At 35.4% G+C, this 20,177-nt stretch overlaps 1 protein-coding gene across 1 annotated transcript in view; it reads left to right on the forward strand.

Moving 5' to 3' along the window:
• Positions 1–20,177, forward strand: part of KIF5B (kinesin family member 5B) — a 37,479-nt gene that overhangs the window by 1,234 nt on the left and 16,068 nt on the right. The window contains exons 2-13 of the mRNA XM_082499139.1: positions 7,645–7,732; positions 9,633–9,706; positions 10,166–10,270; positions 10,680–10,728; positions 11,056–11,111; positions 11,220–11,307; positions 12,761–12,885; positions 14,602–14,706; positions 15,126–15,271; positions 17,037–17,185; positions 18,554–18,747; positions 19,560–19,628. Coding sequence (XP_082355265.1) covers positions 7,645–7,732; positions 9,633–9,706; positions 10,166–10,270; positions 10,680–10,728; positions 11,056–11,111; positions 11,220–11,307; positions 12,761–12,885; positions 14,602–14,706; positions 15,126–15,271; positions 17,037–17,185; positions 18,554–18,747; positions 19,560–19,628 — 1,248 coding nt within the window. The remainder of the gene's footprint in view (positions 1–7,644; positions 7,733–9,632; positions 9,707–10,165; positions 10,271–10,679; positions 10,729–11,055; positions 11,112–11,219; positions 11,308–12,760; positions 12,886–14,601; positions 14,707–15,125; positions 15,272–17,036; positions 17,186–18,553; positions 18,748–19,559; positions 19,629–20,177) is intronic.

Below are 20,177 nucleotides of genomic sequence, written 5' to 3' on the forward strand. Positions count from 1 at the left end.
TTATTCCCAATGTTTGTTTTATACTTGCTAATGTTTAATTTGTCTTTTCATATAAATACTTTTCTCTCTAGAGACAGTACTGGTTCTGCATTGCTGAAAGTAACATAGATGTCAGCTATTATCTGTATTCAAATTTTGGTTTTTATGTTTGTTTCTCGAGGCTACCAATAATAGCTTTTTTGCATAGTATCTGAAGTTGAAGGAGGCAATTTAATAAAATACTTTTTTAATATGACTTACTAAATACTAGTGCTCTAATTTGTTAATATTCAACTGGATTTGTCAATAAAATATGGAATTCCATGAGTCTGGAGCTACAAGAACGATAGCGTGCTTGTGAAGTGAGGTAATTTGGGCTTATTTCAGCTGGCAAGTTAGTATCTTGGACTCCATCTCTTCCTGAGGTTGTACAGGTAAACTCCTCAGAGTAAGGAACCAAGCCTGGAAAATGGAAAATTTAACTAGAACAAATGATCTCACTTCCATCAGTGAATACCCATTCATTGTGACACTACATACATATTCTGTTTAAAATCCACGATTAAATTTAGAAACCTTGATGTATTCTGACTTATTTTTAAAAATAAATTTTCCATATATTCTTTTAGTAGCTCTAGTCTAAAGAGAACAGGAAACTTACATTGTTTAAATACTTTTAAAGTATGCTTTAAAAAATACCTAAAATATAAATTGGGCTGAAGTGGTGCTATATCCGAGTAGAACAGTGTGATGGCATGCTCCTTGAGGAATCATGTGGGGCTTTCTGCTCAGGGTTAATATTTAGTGTTACAACTGTACTTTGGTGTTTTCTGCACTGGTAAAAATGACAACAGAAAAATCTGTCAGGGGTCCTAGGGCCAAGATTCTCTGTGTCTGACTTAGGGGGAAAAACGCCCCCCAGAATTATGAGATTAGGTTGCAGTGACAGCAGTTGAATTCTGTTTCACTAAGTCTTAATAAAGGTCTGATGTTCTGTGACTTTGTTTTTATAATGGTGGATATACGACAATATCAATGTTCTCAAAGTTACGTTGAGACAATTACTTCAACTTGTATTTATTTATTTATCTTTAACAAGCTGACTGAGTTTTTAGGAAGTTATGAACATTCCAACCTGAGACTGTAGCCAGCCACTTGGCGGGGGGGATGTTGTGGAATTGCCCGAGTGAGGATGGTAACAGAAACTGTTCCTCTCATGAAACGTTTTCTAAAAACATCCTCAATAAGCTGTATGCTTGGTTATGTTCAGCTGTTTGATTTATGTCTTTATTGCTACATGTCGTATTGGCTGCCTGTTGAACAGTAATTGAGCCTTTTTTTTTTCTTCATAGCTGCTTTTCCTTGGCTGCCTGAAGGACTTGCACCTTCTGTGTGTGCCTGGTTCTGTGCTGAAACGGTGAAGGCTTCTGGAATAATACTTGGGAGTTGCCTGTAATGGTAGATAGGAGGTGAAAACTAGGCGACGGTGGAAGCAGAGCTTATACCAGACTCCAGATTTGACTCCTCTGTGGAGGAGGGTGGAGAGGGAGATCGGTGACTATAACCAAACCCTCCTGCTTCCTTGACTCCCCTGTCATCTCTGAGCTATCTATCCTCCCTTCTCTTCCAAGCTCCTGTGTAATTACTGGCATGGTTGTCTTTCTGGACAAGTGAGTTGTTTTGATTTGTGTTAGATAAAATACTTGTTTTAATTGTAGCTAGTGTGTTACAGCGATTTGAGGGGACATGTGGTGTCGGTCTCTTTTAAAGAGCAGCTTTGAAAAAGTATTGTCCTTCCACAGGATGAAACCTTTTTAACTAGCAAAGAGCTTTTTAAATTATTAATTAATGGGGGGTTCTTTCCATTTTAATATTTTATTAAATATTTTTTTCCTAATGGCTCTTTCTGTTAAATAAATACAAGGGGGTTGTTACAACAAATAATAGGGTGACGTGTTATGAGTATATGGCTTTTATGTTAAACATCATAAAGGTGTCTATACACAAAAATTGATAGCAATTTGCTTGTGGATTTCAGGCTTCTCTTTTTCAGTAAGATGCAACAAGGAGGAATATAGCAAGCTTATAATATATATGATTATGTACTTTATTTTTTTAAATTTAAAACTGCTTGCAACTGAGTAGCTTTATAGTTCTACTTAAAATATCTATACTTCTTTTTAAAAAACATTTCTATACCTAGTCTTGCTCATCTTACAACTGTCCAAAAGATAAGAGAGATTACTGAGTAGAGTGGCACTTGAGGATTTTGGACTGAAGCTTAAGCTGAAAACAGTACTGTCAAATGACTGAAGTAGTGAGGTGTTATGAGCAATCACAGAAATAGGCAGTATCCATCTGTTGTGCAAATGTTTCTAGTAATGATCATAGTATATTCCTTGTTTCTATGTCCCTTAGGAAAGAATCGTGACTATCTGCCTGTATTTTCATATTTGCTTGGAGTACTATTTTTTGTATGTAAGATGTAACCCCTGTGATCTTGGGAAGAGCTTGAGACATTTAGCTTTCTTTTTCATTATTTTTTAAACTAGTAGTGGATAGTAAATGAGAGCAAAGCTAGGTTTAAGTTATGTTAGAATTGGATTAATGAAAGACCGCTTGCTATTACTACAGCTTTTGGCAGCAGATTATTCAAAAGGAAAATGTAATTCATGTGCATTGCTGAAAGAAAGGTTGTGCTGGACCATATAAATGCAAGAAACAAGGTGCATTCTTAAAATGACTTTTTTTTGTGTATTGTTTTGCTAGCATGAAAGAAAGCACTGTTTAATTAGAAACATACAAATAAAAATACTTAATGTCTACAGTGCAACTTAAATCTAAATCGGAAGTTGCAATCTGCAGCTGAAACAATAATATTCTTTAAATGTAACTCTATTTTTTATATATATATATATATTTCATTCCATGAAATGGTGGGTAATGGAGAAGTCTTTCAGATGATACTGGTCTGATGATTTAACAGAAAGTAAATATTCTAGCTTACAGTAATGTGTAAAGGGAGAGCTGTACTCCCTGGCTGCTCTGCCCTTGCTTAGAAACACCTCACTCATCTCATACTTGGTGGTAGTTCTGAAAATCAATGACTATTTTTATGCCAGCAGTGCTTACTTTTTTCTTTAGAAGAAACTCTTTACTAGAGCAAAGTTTGGCTGAAACTCTTATTCCAAAATTTCTCTCTGTTTTGATGCTGGAAATTCAGTTTCCAGTCACAATTTGTTAGAAATAAAATCACATGGTTTTGTCTTTCTGTAACAATAATAAATAACTGCTATAGAAGTTGATAACTTGAGTTCCAGTATTTACACAGAAATAGGAAAATTAGGGCAGAAAGAGCTGAGATCCACTAACTGTTCTGTGTCAGCTGCAATTTTGTATGCATAGAGCTAGGACAAAAAGAAAATCCTTTATCGTAAAATTAAAATACTAATTTGGAACAGTGCCTTTTTGCCCCTTTGCAATGTTGGACTCTGTCAGGTGTGTCAAAGCAGCAATACCTTAGCTTAGTAATAGGAAGAACTGTGTCAGTTATTTGACATCATGCTTTCCAGAAATTCGGAGTGGGATTTTTCTTTTACCATATTTTGTGCTGATGGGAAGAATGTTCTTCATTAAAGATGAGAGGTAGGGCCAGTTACTTCAACCTCTTACCAAGAATAAGCGAACCATTGGTGGGTATAATATTGCTCTAGCAGTCCATTCTAGCAAAAAGCAGTAAAGAGCATCTGGATAGGTTGTGGCAGAAAAATATGCTACTGATTTTCAAGTAAATTTTCGCTGTTGACTTTGCTTCAGATACTAATGCACAGAAAATAAGGTGAACTAAGGTAGTGTTATGAGTAACCAATTCTGTAGTTTACAGAAAGTTACAATAGGAAAACGAAAGATATTTAAAATTATTTCTATGGTTAAGTATTGCTAGGACTTTTAAGGTAAGATTTCATTTTAGTTATGATCAGATTTCTGTATAGTCCTCACTGAAGTTACTGAGAAAAACTAAGTGTTCTGAAGAATGAACTCTCATGTGCTCCAAATCTTGTATAAGTTAGATAGGCTGAGCATCCTTTTGTATAAGGATAACTGGTAACTAGCTTTTAAGTTAACTGCGTAACTGTGTACTTAAACTAAATCTTAATAAAGGGTTTATGTTTAACTACCACTAAATCGTGTTGGCAGATGTACTTTTTTGAGGGCTGTGAGAGTGCTTGCAAAGTTTTTGCTGTGGGACCACATCCCTTCAGTATGAGCAATTGTGAGAGCTGAAGTTGTCTTGTAGTTGATTACTGACAGCAAATGCCAGGCAAGGAGTGAATATGTGTTGAATTCTCTCTATTTGGAAAGAGGAAGCCAGAAGCTCTGCTTGTTTGCTTGGTATTTTGTGTTGCTTAGAGGTTGTATGTTTTAAACTTTTATTGGAATTTGAGTAGCATTTGCTGACAATTTCTGGAGCTATGTCAAAGCAGCATCATATCACAGTAGTGTCACTGCTGCTACCACTGTTATTGACACCATGTGGTAATTGCATGGACCTTTTGTGTTTTCAGTTCCATCATAATATCTGATTGTTTACTGCTTGAGGAAGAAAAGGCATCTGGTATAGAAAAAATATCTGACACTTTAATCTTTCTTGATTAATCTCTTAAAGGTAATGAGGAGGCTTTCTAGGGCAGGGTAATCTGTGTAATGCTGTTTTAGCTTTGTTTACAGCAGAAAGTAGACTGTATAGAGAAGTGATAAGACATAGTATTGCAGATTTCAAAGATGTGAAACCATACGAGTGGGAGTAACTTGTATTCTTAAAACATAATTATCTTGGAACCTGCTTGGCTAAACCTACTTCCTTAGATATTGATTCAGTAATGATGGAGCAGGGACATACCTCTAATGTGGGTTTTCATAGGTGTGATAATTGTGCTGTGACCTGGGAGGGGAGGGAAATACGTAACTGGATTTTTGAGTGCTTTGAAGTTGTATTGTGGCTTCATCTAGGAACTATAATACTGAGGACATGCAAACAAATACTCTACTTCCCACCTGCAAGGGGTGAGGAAGTGTCAAGTGGTATAAACAGGACCCCTTGTGAGGCTTTTTTATGGTCAGAATTATTACATTTCGTGGATATGTTGGTAGCAGTTGTTAACTTGAGGGGAAATTGGAGTTTGTCATGTGCCTAGCAGCTTTCACTGTATAAATAAACAAGATCAATTAAAGGCATTACTGTCCAAGTGAAGTCCTTGCAGTTTGGTTTTCTGTTCTTACTGTCCATGGCATTCATCATACATGCTATTTGTTATATTAACATTTTGTGAAACAAAAGAGGCTGTAATTATATGAGATACTGTAATTTGGCTCTCTTCTCTTATGAAGGCATTTGAATGGCAGTTGGAGAGTAGATAGTCTGAAAGTATTGTGTCTATGGATTACTCTCAAATTAGTAAACATAATTTTCCCTTAACATAGATGAAGAAGAATAGTTTAATTCAGTCAACCTCTGCTTGGCAGAAGAATTAAAAAACAAAACAAACCCCACTAAAAGTTATTTAAAAATGTAGAGAAGGAAAGTGTTCTCAGAACCTGCTGCAAATACCTATAGATTGCAGAGTGCAGGTTGTGCCTACAGTTCTTTCTAAACAAGGTATCTTCCTGTACTGGAGACTAGGCTCAATATTTATTTTTTTTTTATCTTTAAAAAAAAAAGTTGGCTTTCTATGAAGTAAATAAAAAAAAAAAATTGCTATTTGGCATCAAAAATATTCTGTAGTAATATATAAATACACTATAATGTATGTGTATACATTCAAACACATATACTATGCAAATAATATTTGCATTCTAATATACTTTTCTGTTCTCATAGTTGTCATGCTGTATTGGGAACAGCAAAGATCAGATATGTTGGGATCTGTGAGAAATAGTGAGTATTGTTAACACTTGCTGCATAGATTGTTACAAGATTGTGTCCAGGAACTTTTCCCTAATTTTTCTAAAATAAATTTAATTGGAATGATTGTAATCCATATATTTTTCTGGAGCAATAATTTGCAGAAGAGTTTAAATCTTACAAGTACAAACACACCAATTACTGATGCTGCACAGATTGTTTGCAGTTACATTGGACGCTGTCACTCTTCTCACTGTAGTTTTCCAATGTGTAATGGTGAATATCCTCCCAAATGGTGGTATTTCAGTGCATACAAATATGGAGAAGAACTTGAGCATGAAACAGATCTAATTAATGTTTCATGATACAGTGTAGCTGATTGATATTTGTGAAGTTGGAGGCTTTTTGAAACTACAGCTGCTAGTGAGAAAGAAAATGTATAGCTGGTGTTATCTTTTCTACAATGACTTAGATTTTTGTGTAATGTGTTCTCAGTCTTCATTTTCTTACCTCAGGGTTACTTGAACTTGTTAGTTGGTTGTCTTCCGGTTTATGTAATAGACTCAATTCTACCTGTAGAACATATGAATTTGAGGTGTATTTGAAGCTAAAATGAGTAATCGAGAAGGCTTGTGATTTCCCCGCTGTGAAACAAGCGTTCTGACAAACTTCAGCACCTTAGGGGTAGTTTCTGCCTTCTGAGTCTTGTGGTTTCTTGAGTGTATTTGCACAGTGAATGCTCTAATTATTTTTTCCAAGAGGGAGTTTATCCACCTGCATTCAAGCCCTCTCAGCAGATAGATATGTGTTGAATCTAAATGCTTTGTTTGGTGTTATGCTAGCTGTTATTAAAAGGAAGGTCAGGCTGGGGAAGGGAATGTGGTGGGTGGGTGAAAGATGGAAGCTACGCTTGTTTCTTTGCCAGGGAGGCGGTTCTAGAATATCCTTGCGGGAGGATGATAATGAATTAAATTTAGGCAAAATGGAGCACTTAACAGTTGCAGTGAGTTTAGGAATGGTAACTTGAACTTTGTAAGATCAGTATTATAATAGTTCATACCCTAATGGATTGTCAGCTACTTAGAACTGCATTATGAAATTTTTTTCTATAAAACAAAGCAAAATCCAATATTCCTTTCAAAAAGCTGTGTCAGAGCTTCCTCTTACAGTGTCTTCCAAAACGAGTCTTCTGTGAAAGGTTCCCTTCCTCCAAAGTGGCCTTTTGCTTCTGCTTATGGAGCTTTTTTTGAAGGATATTGTGTATGGGGAAATATTTCTTTTGCTGACTGTAGGTGATCTGAGTGTTTCTTTCTGGTTTGAGGTTTTTAACAAATATTACCAAGACAGATATTCTGTGTGATGTGGTATAAGCTGTTCTTAATAAATTTAAGTTTACCAGAGTAAACCTGCTACCAGAGTGGAAGAGAATAAGAGGTTCTCAAGATGTACAGACTGGGCATTGGTTTACCTTGTAAATCAAGTAAATTGAGGTCATGTGGCAGAGTAGTTTTGGAGAACTGTTTAGATTGCATTTTGAAACCAAATATATTCAAGGCCTTACTTGTAGGCAAGCATGTGAAGATTTAGGCAACACTATATAAAATGATATCCTTGCTACAGTCTTCAAGGGCTTAAAATAAAACAAAAGATTGGGCTGAGGTGGTATAGGCTACTTCTAAACTATATGAACAAGCACCTTCCAGTTCTGCTTCCATACCTTTATTTTTATAGCTCTTCTGTGTCTTTTTTTTTTTTTTCCCCAGTCCAAGCCATATATATTTGACCGTGTATTCCAGTCAAACACATCACAGGAACAAGTATACAACGATTGTGCTAAAAAGATTGTCAAAGGTAAGGCGGAACAGCAACTTTAACCATAATGTAAAGTCTTGTATTCGTGTGGATTTCAATGTTGAAAACTGATACTTCTCTTCTTCCCTTTTACCTTCTGAATATTTAATAAAAGCCAACATGGATCATAGCAGTATAAAACCATCCTGTATTTGAGCTGATAAATTATGTCACTGCTTAACCTGCTGTTTCAGTCCGTTGCAACGTCTGATAACGTTTACCTGTCATGTTTTGGATTTTTTTTGCACTTCTCTGCAAGAGAACGTTAAAAACAGTTTGTCAGAAATTAATCAAAATAACTCTCAGGAATAGTTTTTGTTTAGTTTTGTTTTTTTTTTTTTTATCTTCAGATTTATTGGTGAAAACACCCTGCAATTGCTTTAGTTTGTTTGGAGGAATATAAGGAAAGGAAACTTGTGAAATCATGTGTATGCTATAGATACTTTCTACGCTTGTTTATGTAGTACACACTTTAAGGGTGATTTTTTTGAATGTGAATTTTAGCTTCACAATTAAAACTTTAAATGTGAGTTAGTGCTGTGCATGCCAGGGTGTACAGTTTCTCCAAATTTGATTTGTCAGAATGGGCCTAGTAACTTCAGAAAATCAAGACTTTATCACAAGGAAGGTTATGCCACAGTAACTTGTTGTAGTAATCAATTACCTAGTTTCCTGAAAATAAAATTGATTAATTTCTTGAGGAGGTCAGTAATAAATTCTAATTAACACAACTTTCAAAACAATTTTAACATAGGAAGTTCCGTTCAGATACACAGCAAAACTTCTTTACGGTGAGGGTGACAGAGCACTGGCACAGGCTGCCCAGGGAGGTTGTGGAGTCCCCTTCCCTGGAGATTTTCAAGACCCGCCTGGATGCAGTCCTGAGTAATGTGCTCTGGGCAATCCTGCTTTAGCAGGGGAGTTGGACTAGATGATCTCTAGAGGTCCCTTCCAACTCTGAAACTCTATGATTCTGTGAACAAAGCCCTCCTCTGAAATATCAACTAATGGTGACAAGAGAAGCCTGGGTAAATGTAGGAGTTTTTTGATCACTAAAAAAGTGAATTGCTGTTGAAAATCCATGCTGCTGCAAGTGTTTAACCCTTTAATGAGTTAAATAGTGATTAGGATTAGATCAGAGGTTTGCTTCTTAAAAATTAACTAAAAATTGTAATGCTGCCCCTTTCTTCCATCTAAAAATCTGGTCTGTGTTTCTCTGTGCAGCATTTCTAGGCTGCGCTACATCATGTGGCAAATGAGCTGTAGTGGTGATACAAATGGATTACGGGTATAATGAGGTGGCAAAGACTTCCCCATTTGGAGTATCTCATCCTTGGTTTTGGTAAATAAAAGTTTGCTTGCCGGATGTGATTCTACAGTAACTGACTTGTAAACAAACCAACTCACCAGCCCCTCGCCCTTCAATCTAAAACTTTGTGGTGGTTCACTCATAATTTGAAATATAAGCTTAATGGCCAAAGAATAAGGTGCTTGAAACTTACAGCATAGCCCATTCTCTTCACATTTGGACAATTAAACTTCCCTGAAGGCAGAAAATACAACAGCGTTCTTGCGTGTGGTGGTTTCTTCTAAGTTATCAAAGAATATCTCTTCAACCTGGCAGTTGTATTGATTTCCTTTTTGTACCTGACTCTGAAGCCCTGTTTTTTTCTGGTTGAAGGAACAGATGCTTCTAATACAGTAAACTTCTAAAATGCAGTCAATGATGACCTAATGCATTAAAAAGGGTAGAGAGGAACACCCTCTAGCACAGAGTTCCCAAACATTGAATGATTTAACTTGCTGAACATTTTAGGAACTGCCTGCTTGCATTCTATTTCATTTGACTTTCCTTTAGAAGAAGGAAATGAAGCCTAATGAAAATACTCTTTCCCTTTAGATGTACTTGAGGGATACAATGGTACAATATTTGCTTATGGGCAAACATCGTCTGGAAAGACACACACTATGGAAGTAAGAAATCTTAAAATAATTTTCCTCTTAATGTCACTGTCATCTTTTTTTTTTTCATCACAATAGTCTTTCTAGAAATGGGATGTATGCTTGTTTTCATCTTGCAGCTTTAATTTTCTTTGCAACATTTTGATACCCAAAATGTTTTTTTTTTTAAGGACTGAGAATGGCAATTGTATTTTTTCAGCCCTCAGTAGCAGGATGAGAAACACAAGCGTAATGTTAATAGTACATTTTGCTTTTAGTAGTTTGGGAGATTTCCGAGATTGTTCTTTTCACTACTGGCAAATGCTGGGCCTAAATGGATGGTCAAGACTTTCCTTTATAGATAAAATAAGTGCATCATGCCTGTCAGCATTTTAAAACTAATTTGCCTGTTAAATGTCTGGCCTTCGGATACTGTTTGTGATGTTGGATTCAGTGTGAAAGTTTCCTTTTATTGTATCTTTTTCTAATAAGGGGAAGCTTCACGACCCGGATGGAATGGGTATTATTCCAAGAATAGTGCAAGATATTTTTAATTATATTTACTCTATGGATGAGAATCTTGAGTTTCATATTAAGGTAAACTTTTTTCATTGTTAATTATTTAATCTGTATTACAACTGGAAGTAGTCTGTGGTTAAATGGATGTTCTATATCTGTTCAAATGCTTGTAACTTGGAAAATCTAAATGAGTTATTTCTGAAGTAACTGACTCTTCTTAAAGAAGAATTACGTTAACACTTTAATCTTGTTTCCATTAAACATTGATGGTGGCTATCCTGATAACCTGTGGCAGTGCTGATAGTGCTTGAAGCTTTTGATGAAAGTAGTTTCTTCTTAAAGGTGTATTGTAGTGCAAGTCCTTAAGGCTGAACTAAATGTGGTATTATGTGGAAGGTCATAATAATCATGCTGGATCCTTCTGATCAAAAAGCAAAACATTTTATTTGTTCTGATGCTGTATCTTTATTACACTTCCCACTTCTAGGTGTCATATTTTGAAATATACTTGGATAAAATAAGGGACCTTTTGGATGGTAAGCCTTTTATTTATATTGAACATAGAAAATAAATTGTTCTGGAGAGAGCTATTAAAAAACCCAAAAATATTCTCATGATACTAAGATAGGTATGCAGTATGGTAATAACCTGTAAATTATAAGGGTACATCAAAATAAGAAAGCATGGAGCTAATCTATATAATAATACTAAAGCTGCAATGGTGGTTGTTTTGTGTATATTAAGTTTTTTAATAAAGCGTTGCTGAGAAATAACAGCTATGACTTAGACATGCATGGTACACAACTCATTCATTTTGCAAAGAAATCATATATACCTTAGCTTTAAAACTTTTTCTCTTCCAGTTTCAAAGACCAATCTTTCTGTTCATGAGGACAAAAATAGAGTTCCCTATGTAAAGGTGAGCATCAATCTGATATGTTTTCATCTTTCACTCCTCTAGTGACAGCATTTGCTTCTGGCTTATTGGTGTGATGGTATTTTGCCTTTTTTTTTTTATTTTTTAAAGGGTTGCACAGAGCGTTTTGTATGTAGTCCAGAAGAAGTTATGGATACTATAGATGAAGGAAAGTCAAACCGACATGTAGCAGTTACAAGTAAGTATTGTCTTCTGTCGTCTTAGAGTGCTTTATCGATTTGCTTCTGGTATGCCTTAAAAAGTAGGGAAGGCAAAATTAGTCAGCTAAGTAATTCAGGTTTTTGAAAGGGTCTAGCATAATCAATTTCAACATGTCTTTCAGAAACAAGTGTTTTAATTCATTTCTTGTTAGATGTTATTACTTAGATTTGGATTGGAAGGAGAGAGTAAGTGATCATTAAGCAGCTCTGAATCAGCGGACAAAAACATGTAGTTCTGCATTAAGAATTGTGCAAAATCCTGGTGTGTGGCATTTGTTTCAATTAACCTATGAATCTATAAGTAAGACACTGGCTCATCTACAGTTTCACCATTCTATTGCATATTCTAAGAAAAGTGCATCAGAATGTATATTCCGACATGCTGCAGATTTAAGCAACATCCCAATGTCCCAAGGCATGCCAACAGTTGCGAGGACCCATGTCACAGGTCTCCAAATTCCCACAAGAAACAGGATTAGGAAGTGCTAGAGTTAAAAACAAAACAAAAAACTTAAGCTCTTAGCAGCTGAACTGACTGTCAGAAGTCTTTCAGAGCCACTTTGAGGGTGAGTTTCACAATCTTCGTGTGTCTAGCTCTTTATTCCAGAAAAGAAAGAATTTGCAGTCATTAAGAAAACAAAACATTGTTCTTCTCATTTCTTTGGTTAAGGATTGAAAATAAGAATATGATGTTCCTTTTAAGGAATGACTCAGTCGTGCACTTCGACTTCATTGCTCCTAGGTAGTAAGGTTCTGAAGTTGGGACCAGACTAAGTCATGGAGAAATAGCAGAAATTTGCATAGAAGGATATTATTCTATGTTGAGCTGCTTCTATGGTGTCAATGAGCTGGTCCTTTTAGGCCTCTGAAGGATTTATGGTTAAAAGGAAGAAGAAATAGGCGGATGTTCTCATTCAGATTGCAGTCAGCTTAAATTTTATTAATGAATTAAAATAATTTTTAAAATTCAATGTCTTGCTTACTCTGCATGTTTTGCAGTGGAGGAAGCAGTAGGTGTTTAAACCAGAAAGGGGTGAAAGGTTATGGCCATCTAGTTCAAATTTTCACAAAAGGATAAAATGTGATACACTGTAAATCTACAAAAAAAAAAAAAGTTGTGGTATCAGAATGTAAATGTGCTTTCTATTCTAATAGAGTAAATTAAATGTGTGAAGTCCATAGTTGACAGCCTAGCAAATCTTATCCGTGAGCTTATGTGGTATTAATAGAACCTCAAGGGAGACTGGATCTTTGTTATTCAATTAGACAATACTATTGGGTTTGCTGCCTCTAGTTTTATTGTCATTCGGAGATTACTCTATACAGTTTCATTAGCTTTAGATCTGTCACTTCACTGTGGGAAGATACTGTTTTGTTAAGTTAGTTTGGTTGTACAAATATGTTTGACAATTTATATATTTTGGATTATAGATATGAATGAACACAGCTCCCGAAGTCATAGTATTTTTCTTATTAATGTAAAACAAGAGAATACTCAAACAGAACAGAAACTAAGTGGAAAACTTTACCTTGTGGACTTGGCAGGTAGTGAAAAGGTAATTCTAAGTTTCTTTTTCTGCTCTGAAAAAATCTGGTCATTCTTTACAATCAAATATTTTATGCTAATGTAATACTAATTGTTCGGTTGTCACCTCTGAAGTGTTTTAATTTTGACTTTGTGGTTTCTGAATCCTAGTCTGAGTTGGCTATTGAGTACTACCTCCTTAAGCTGATCTGCATTTCTGCAGGAAGGGTTTGTAAGTATGGAATAGGGTGGGGAAGTAGGCTAGAGTTCAGTCTCAGTATCTGTGAGAGCAAAAATGTGTACAGGTGTGTTGGGTAGCCAGGTACTGGAATAAAAAGTTTCATGGATGTGAAATGTCTGAATTTTCTTTTTTAGTGGTACCAAGTTTCTTAATTTGCAAATCTGATTAACATTGTTTAAAATCACAGCTTGCTTTCCTGTGTCGGTGGTTTAAAGCAAGGAGGGAAAAGTGTACCATTTTGCTTACTCTGTGTCACTTGACTTTAATTTAACATTTTAAGAGCTGGATTTATGTTCTTTTCATCTTTGGTTCTGGGGTAATCCCCCATCTTTTTCAGTCCTTTCTGCTTGCTGTTGTCTTTCCTCATGTCATTGTTATATGGCCTTATTGTTGTCTCTGATCCTATGTTTATTCTGAAATGTGTTTCTTAGTAGTGGTCTTTTTTTTTTTTTTTATGAGAATGGAAAGAAGGATTACAGTGAGAACAAAGTTAAAGAAAAAGGTTGGGTTACAGGTCTCCTTTCTCTGTAGTTTTGTTTTGCTGTATACTTAAAACTTTGCTTTCATGCTTCTTCCAGTCTTTTTGAAGTACGTGATGTTTTTTTGATTCCTTGGGTTGGTTTAAACATAGGCAAATGGAATTGGTTAGTGTAGTCATCGTCACAGCTTGGTGAGAATAGTAAAGGGAGGGTTATAGAACTATAAGTCAAATTCAGCTCTTGAGGCAGAAGAGCTAAGGTAAATAGAATGGTGTCAGGGTAGAATTTTTTTCACATTTCTACTGATATCTACCTAAGTTCCTGGAGCGCTCATGCAGGTCAGATTCAGCCTTTAAAGTCTGTTCTCACAAATTCTTGCTAATATAGACTCTCTGTATTTTCCGGTGGGGGGGTGGTGCTGGTGGGAGAGTGGTAGTATGTGGTTTGTTAGGGTTTTTGATTGTTGTGTTTTGTTGTTGTGGGGTTTTCCTTGTTTTTGGTTGGGTTTTTTTTGTTTTATTGTTTTTTGTTTTGTTTGAGGATGACCTCTGGACAAACTATATAGAACTTATTATTAAGACAAAGTTCTAACTCTTGGTTGCTTTGATGTTGTAAATTACTTATAACACTGATTTCCTTTTACTCTAAGGAATTCAAACTTTTTAACAGACTTCAAAGAACTTTTGAAGTTGTTTATTTGATAGAATTTTTTAACTATACATTTATCTTCTACAAAAAGGCATAATTTGCAGGAAAAATATTCACTTCAGTTTAAAAAAAAACAAAAACAACAACAACAAAAAAAACCACAAAACCAAAAGAAACATCTTCAAACACTGAGTTTTGAATGAAAAATTGATGGTGAATCAGGGAAAACAATCTGAGAAGTTTGCTTATTCTAATCCAGCTTTGTGAGTGCCTCATAAAGTCAGGGAGATTGACTTAAGGAAGATTACTCAAGTTTTATATTAAATGTGGAAGGTGTTTTTTGAAGATAAATTTAGTAATTTACTGAAATACTGTGCAGGTTAGTAAAACTGGAGCAGAAGGTGCAGTGCTGGATGAGGCTAAGAACATCAACAAGTCTTTGTCTGCTCTTGGAAACGTCATCTCAGCTTTGGCTGAAAGCAGTGTAAGTGTTCTGTATTTTTATACTTCAAGGTTAAAGGCTTGCATCTCTGAACATAGTATTATGCAGAAATTCTTTACTGATCTCGGTGAATGGAGTCTAATCCAATTGCATCAATGCATTGCAAATGGTTGTTATTCTTGTACTGTATTGATATTGATACTGGTGATTAATAAAGTTACATTTAAAGTTGAGGGACCTAAGCATCATACTGATAGTTTTCTTGTACTCTAGAAGTTACCAAACATAGAAGTACAATTTTGTGTTATCCCATGTGTGTTGTCTTATGTTTTATGAATTAAAGTAGAACTTAATGTCTTTCTAATGAAGTTATACCTAGCAAAAGCATAGCTCTTATTTCAACGAATTAGATAATGTGTCTGAAAAACTGTGACTGAGTCATTTAACCATTTTCTTGGTAGACTTATGTTCCATATCGTGATAGCAAAATGACCAGAATCCTTCAAGATTCACTGGGGGGTAATTGCAGAACCACTATTGTTATTTGCTGTTCTCCATCTTCATACAATGAGTCTGAAACTAAATCTACACTTCTGTTTGGCCAAAGGTGAGTAAATAACTTAATATTTTGCTCGTACTATGCTCAGAAATAAATGCAGAATGAGAAATAAGTAAGTTACTTTATTAAGATTCCTGAACCAAACTAATTAGAATGTTTACTTTCTGTAATTCTTCAGTGCACGTATGGCTAAATGTTGTGATCTATCTTATCTATATGAAAATACTTAAATTGGGTAGGAACCTGAAGACTCTATTTCCAGGAAGACAGCGTATAGTTTGGTTCAAAATTCAGTTTAATGTATAGTCTTGGAAGGCAATTAATACTCTTTTTTTTTTTTTTTTTTTTTTTTTAATGTGGAAGGAGGGACGAATGAGTTTTCCCCTATTAAGTTGAATCCTTTATGTGCTGGGAGAGCCTGTCCTTTGCCAACCTTTTTCGATAGCATGCTGAATTACATCTTTTGGTCTGTTTCCTGTATCTAGCATTCCAGTAACATTTGAGTTAATACTTCTAAATTCCTGTGTCATTTGTAATTGAATTTATAAGTACCTATTTCAAATTTGGTATTTTGTTAGGTATCACTTCTTTGCCACTCTATTATTAATGTTTCATTGTAATACTCAAGTTCCTGACCACTAAATTTAATCACTTCGTTTACTGGAGCACATTACAAAAGCTGTCAGCGTTTCACTTGGTTCACCTGGTCTTCTGTTAGCCTACCTCTTCTGCTTTAATTCAACAACATAGTTTTCTACTGATCTTCTCAGAGAATATTTTTATTATGGAAAGTAGACTAAATGACTTCAGAACTTCTTGAAACCCTGGCAGAATATGGATCAATAGTGGGTGTGGAGTAATGACTGCATTCTGCAGCAGTGGAGGTTTTTTTTGGTCTCCTCTCAGAATCTAGGAGCTCCTTTCCTGTTAGTAATTCTTGAATTTTGGGAAGTGTCTTCCAGCTGTAGCTCTAGTTTCACTGCTTCATGCTCTTGTCTACTTCAGGAGTTACTAGATTACACTTCTATCTCAGCTACCGTACTTGGTCTGGTATGTTAATTCAGCCTTCTAGAGGTGTTAAATTTATGTTGAAACCCTGAGCTATAGTGACTGAAGGCTAGGTAAGTATCACATAACTTAGTAGGAAATCATGTGCCTTTTGGTAGTAATCAGTCCCAGTAAGACTTTGCAGAAAGATGCTTATAGGAGTCATAATATAGGGGGAAAAATTTGTAACTACCACTAAACTTTTTTCCTGTTTTCATCTTTGGGGCTGGGGGTGGGTATTTGTAGTGGGAGAAGAATTATTGAGGTAAGCGAGGGGCGCCTGACCGAATGTAGACAATCAATCTGAACTTTGTAGCATGTGTGCCTCTTTGGTTAATGGACATCCAACAACTGATTTTCAGTTAAAATGGGCGGTTTCTTAAATAAGCTTGATGTTTTACACCCTCAAAGTGTTATGCTGTCTGTTGGAGAAATGTTTGCTAGCGGTGGTGAGTGATACCCTTTGTTCAAAGCTGTGCACTGTCCTGATTCAAATTGTTTCAGGTGAAAGTATGCACCTGAATTTTTCTAACTCAACCAGCTAGAGGTTTTTCAGCCTTCCCAAAGTTTATTGTATTGCCCTGTCCATTAACAATCCAATTGAAAGAATAGTAAGTTGGCAGGGAGTAGATATAAGCTTTTGTAAGAGGTGGGAATTGTTTACGCTTTCACCAGTGATACATAGACATTTTATTTAAGAGCCTTTAATTCTTTTCTTTTAAAAAAAAAAAAAACAGTTTCAGACCTTTTTGCTCTTTCTGTGTAGAGCTAAGACCATTAAGAACACAGTCTGTGTCAACGTGGAGCTCACTGCAGAACAATGGAAGAAAAAGTATGAGAAGGAAAAAGAGAAAAACAAGACTTTGCGTAACACCATACAGTGGCTAGAGAATGAACTCAACAGATGGCGGAATGGTGAGAAGCAATTATATTCTTGTTCTGCAAACTTTAGGCAAGACGATAGGCACGGAATTAGTATTCAGGATACCAAAAATAACTAAGATCTCTATGCAATACAGTAGTAGGAATATTAAAGCTAGGATAATAAGTTGACATAGGAGCTTCATATTTTTCACTGTATTGCAACTGGAAAAACTTCTAATTATCTCATAATGGCAAAAATGTCTGGAAGTATATTGGTATTAGGTTGTTCAATGCTTCGTTTACTACAGAACTGGAGTTACATGCAGTCTAAAATTTTTATTTTGGGGGAGAAGAAAATGATATTAATTGTAAATGCAGAAACTGAGTAAAGTTTCCTCTGGTTTGGTTTTCTAATTCAAATCATTATCACAAGACCTTATCTTTGTTTAAAACTCAAACGTGTTAATAGATAAAAAAACCCACCCCAAAACCAATATTGCTGACAGTACAGAATGAGTTCCCGTCTTTTCTTCCTGAATAACTGACATCTTATCTATTGAAGTGTCTGGCAAAATGCAAGTTAAATATGAAGCCTTAAATTCAGGAATGCAGAAACATAGGTCATACTTACAGATGTATTCTGGAGTTTGGCAGCTACAGAAGATGGTTTTGCAATCTTGTAGGCAGCTGTACCACACCCTGGTGTAAATTTGAGAAAAATAGGCTTGCTTAAGTAAGTTTAGTGTGATATGATTTTTTCTACTTTTTTCTATTTTTAAATCTTTTCTAGAGATGGTATGAGGCCACACCTGAAATGTTAAGTATAGTTCTTCCAGAATATTGACACAAGGTACTGGAGTGTTGAAAAGAGCCCATACCATCCAAGGACTGCATAAAATGTTTTGTAATAAGGTGCCTAAGGAATTTAGTGTAGTTTACCAGAGAAGTGCCTTGATTAGTGTGTGTGGTATTTTTTCTATGCGAAACTAAGTAAGTGTTCTCATCCAGAAAGGCTTAATGAACATAAAAGGATAAAAGTGTAACTGAACAAATATATTAAATTAGAAGCAAAGCAATTTAAAAGTGAATATGGCTACCCAGCAAAACAGACTGCTAAGGGAAAAGAAAGGATTTTCTGTCTTTGGGGCAAGTTAGGTGCCATTCTAGAAGATAAGGTTTGATGTGAGATTTGGAGCTCATAGCAGAGTAACTGGATGACATATAATGTTCTGTGGTAAGCAGGAGAGAGTTTGAATGATCTAGTGGTCATTTTTTTTTACCATGTAATCATGTGAAATTGATTGCTTACTAACTGTGGAGCAGTACTGTTAGTAGGGAGTATGTAATACTTCTCAAGGCTGTTTGTGGAAAACAATTCATGCTGACTCTACCAAAACTAAGTATATTCTTTTCTTTAAGGGGAGACTGTACCAGTTGATGAACAGTTTGACAAGGAGAAGGCCAACTTAGAAGCTTTTGCAGTGGACAAGGATATTACTGTTGTTAATGATAAACCAGCTACCACAATTGGAGTAACTGGCAATTTCACTGATGCTGAGAGAAGAAAATGTGAGGAAGAAATTGCCAAACTATACAAACAACTGGACGACAAGGTATGCCATTCTTATTTAATGTAAGACCTCTTGGAAATACATCTTGAACTATATTATGTAATATTGAATTTGTTGGTCTTCATTTGTTAGTATAGCTTGCTTAAATATTTGCTGGGAGTGCCTACTCTAATTCTGAATCTAATTAACAGAAGTCAAAATTGCCTTACCTGGTCCTAAGTGAGCATCCTTTCTTAGTTGCTCTGCTTCCTTTGTTGAAACTACTAAAAAATGTCCCAAAAACTAAAGTATCAATACGTAGAAAAAAAGATAAAAATGAAGGTTAGGAAGGAAAAAGTAATGATAATTTTGAATGGTATTTCTACTTTCTGGGTGTAGAACATTCCTAGCTGATTGTTTGTAATAATGCTGTACTGGAAGAAGGAAAATAATGAGAAAGCAGGAAAGTGAGTAACTTGAAGACAGCAGTTTTTACCTTCCATGTTATGCATATTTTATTTGAACATAATTTTAAGTTTAAGCAGTGGTACTACATTTGGAGAGGAGAAAAAAATCTTTTAATTAAATCCTAATTGTTTCTTGGAAGTTAGAACAACGTGGAGAAGACTTGGAAAAGCACAGGTGTAAGAGTTTTGTCTTTGAAGCATGGTGTTTTACACATACATGCCAGGTTAAGAGTGTAATGGATCAGCCAGTGAAATTAAAAGGATTACTTTTTTTTTATTTTCTTGCTTTCACATTTGTATAGTTGTCTCAGAATATGGAAAAGCTATAGAGACAGTAGATGTTAGACAAATTATTTTTCCAGAATCGTATTTGTCAGTTTATTGAACACAGTCTTATTTCAACTGCAGGATGAAGAAATTAATCAGCAGAGCCAACTAGTAGAAAAACTGAAAACACAAATGTTGGATCAGGAAGAGGTGAGTTTTGCTCTTGTATCTTTATTCTATTTTTGTTTTTCTTTTACAGGAAAGAAATTTGAGATGCTCTGAATAGGTCACAGTTTATGACCAGGGAGTAGAGTGGCAGCTTACTACTATACAATAGTTCTTTTGTTCCTTATCTAAATGTTCTCCCTATTCATTCCTCTCCCACTTACACTGAGCTAATGGCTAAACTTAAAACAGTTTACTTGAACCTTAAGTGTCCGTTCAGAGTGAAGGAATTGAAATATCTTATGTGAAGACATTGGCCGTTTTCTCCATGCAAAGTTAGCAGTTTGTCAAAACTGAAGATACCTTGATTTACTCTAAGAAATCTGCTTTAAGGTTTACTTTTGATCAGTTGCTGTACAGACAGAGGGAGGAGGAGGAGGGAAATGTAATGGCCCATAATGAAAAAGGAAGGATCTATGGGTTACTTCAGACCATACTTACTAGAATATTCAAATGATTTGTGTGCCCGTGTTGCTAGTGATGTAACTTAATTAAATGGGGAAAATACCTATTAATAATGAAACTGTTAATTTC

This window comes from Vanellus vanellus (assembly GCF_965231255.1).
Source record: "Vanellus vanellus genome assembly, chromosome: 2".
NCBI classification, from domain to species: domain Eukaryota; kingdom Metazoa; phylum Chordata; class Aves; order Charadriiformes; family Charadriidae; genus Vanellus; species Vanellus vanellus.